At 65.4% G+C, this 1,516-nt stretch overlaps 1 protein-coding gene across 1 annotated transcript in view; it reads left to right on the forward strand.

Annotated features, from left to right (window-relative positions):
• The window catches only part of RAB24 (RAB24, member RAS oncogene family), a gene marked incomplete at its 5' end in the record, with an annotated part of 1,828 nt that extends 312 nt beyond the window's left edge, over window positions 1–1,516 (forward strand). Inside the window, 5 exons of the mRNA XM_010184798.1 lie at window positions 20–135; window positions 250–349; window positions 754–804; window positions 906–968; window positions 1,436–1,516. Of these exons, the coding sequence (XP_010183100.1) occupies window positions 20–135; window positions 250–349; window positions 754–804; window positions 906–968; window positions 1,436–1,500 (395 nt within the window). The remainder of the gene's footprint in view (window positions 1–19; window positions 136–249; window positions 350–753; window positions 805–905; window positions 969–1,435) is intronic.

The raw sequence follows: 1,516 nt of genomic DNA on the forward strand, positions 1-1,516 counted from the left end.
GCCGGTGTCCGTGGGTCAGGTGCTGGGTCCAGGAGGGAGGGGGCTGACGCTGACCACTCTCCCCCAGATCTCACTGACAGCAGCAGTTTCCAGCGAGCCAAGTTCTGGGTGAACGAGTTGCAGAACTGCGAGGAGGTACGGCTGGGCTCGGGGTATTGCGGGACTGCAGAGCCTTGCCGGAGGGGAAGGGGAACCGGTGGCAGCGCTGGGCCCATGGGCATGTCCCTCCCACCCCTCTGCCTGCCGCAGGGCTGCCGGATCTACCTGTGTGGCACCAAGAGCGATCTGCTGGAGGAGGACAGGAGGAAGCGGGGAGTCGACTTCCACGACGTGCAGGACTACGCTGATGGTACGGCCAGGCACGGCACAGCCTGGGCACTCACAGACGGGCAGTGCTGGCCCTTCCTGGACTTTGGGTGGGGGGCTGGGGGAATATGGAGCTACTGCATCTGCATGTGCCTGTGGGGTGTGAGGGGCTCTGCCCCTGATCCGCAGCAGATCTGGTGTCCAGCCGTCGAGGATCCCCATGTGGTGAAGCCCTGACTCTGCCAGGGATCTCCCTGGGCACAGCATGTCCTGACACAGGGCCGGCATGGGGCCAGCTGGGCCAAGGGGACAGGAGCACAGAGCCCTGCACAGGGCCCCCGCCAGCCTGCAGCTGTGCCCGAGGGGTGATGTGGGGGTGGGGGGGAACGAGCTCGCAGGGGCACATCCTGCACCCGCAGTGGGCACTGACCTGGGACTTTGTTTCAGAGATCAAGGCAGAGCTGTTTGAGACCTCCAGTAAGACAGGCCAGAGTGTGGGTGAGTATCCTCCTCGCTGCTGCCATGTCCCTGCCTGAGCAGGACTGGGGGTGCTCTGCCTGGTGGGGGGGCCCGCACCCACCCTGCCTCCTCTCCCCCAGATGAGCTGTTCCAGAAGGTGGCTGAGGACTACGTCCACTTGACTGCCTTCCAGGTGATGACAGGTGAGCGGGCAGGACCCATCCCACCCTAAGTACCCTCTTCTGTGCCGGAAGATGCACAAGCACCTGGGGAGGGTGTGGAGGACGGGTGCTGTGGGGTCTGGCAAGGGCCCTCCCTCGCCCTCACCCTCCCTGGGGCTGCTGCAGGTCTGTGCTGGGGGTGTTCCTGGTCCCACTGCAGCATCTCCGTGCGTGTCCCAGCCAGGCCGAGCATGGCACATCCACCCCCACTGGGCTGCAGGTTGGCCTTTGGCAAATGGGCAGCCAGGAGCTGTCAGCTCCGCACCAGGCCTGCTTGCTCGGCTCGGCTGCGCCTCCAGCCCTGGGCCATGCTGTGCCCATGAGCCTCTGGGGGGGCACCAAACCCCTCCCCGAGGAACCCGCCAGGGCGCAATCCTGGGACCAGCAGATACTGGGCTCCACGGAGGTGCGGCCGTGCCGACAGCCTGCCCACTCCTGCTCTCTTCCAGAGGAGAAGGGCGTTGATCTGGGCCAGAGGAGTGGATCCTACTTCTACAGCTGCTGCCACCACTGAGACCTCCTGCCAAAAG

Source organism: Mesitornis unicolor, unplaced genomic scaffold, assembly GCF_000695765.1.
Source record: "Mesitornis unicolor isolate BGI_N332 unplaced genomic scaffold, ASM69576v1 scaffold27855, whole genome shotgun sequence".
In the NCBI taxonomy this organism is placed as follows: Eukaryota; Metazoa; Chordata; class Aves; order Mesitornithiformes; family Mesitornithidae; genus Mesitornis; species Mesitornis unicolor.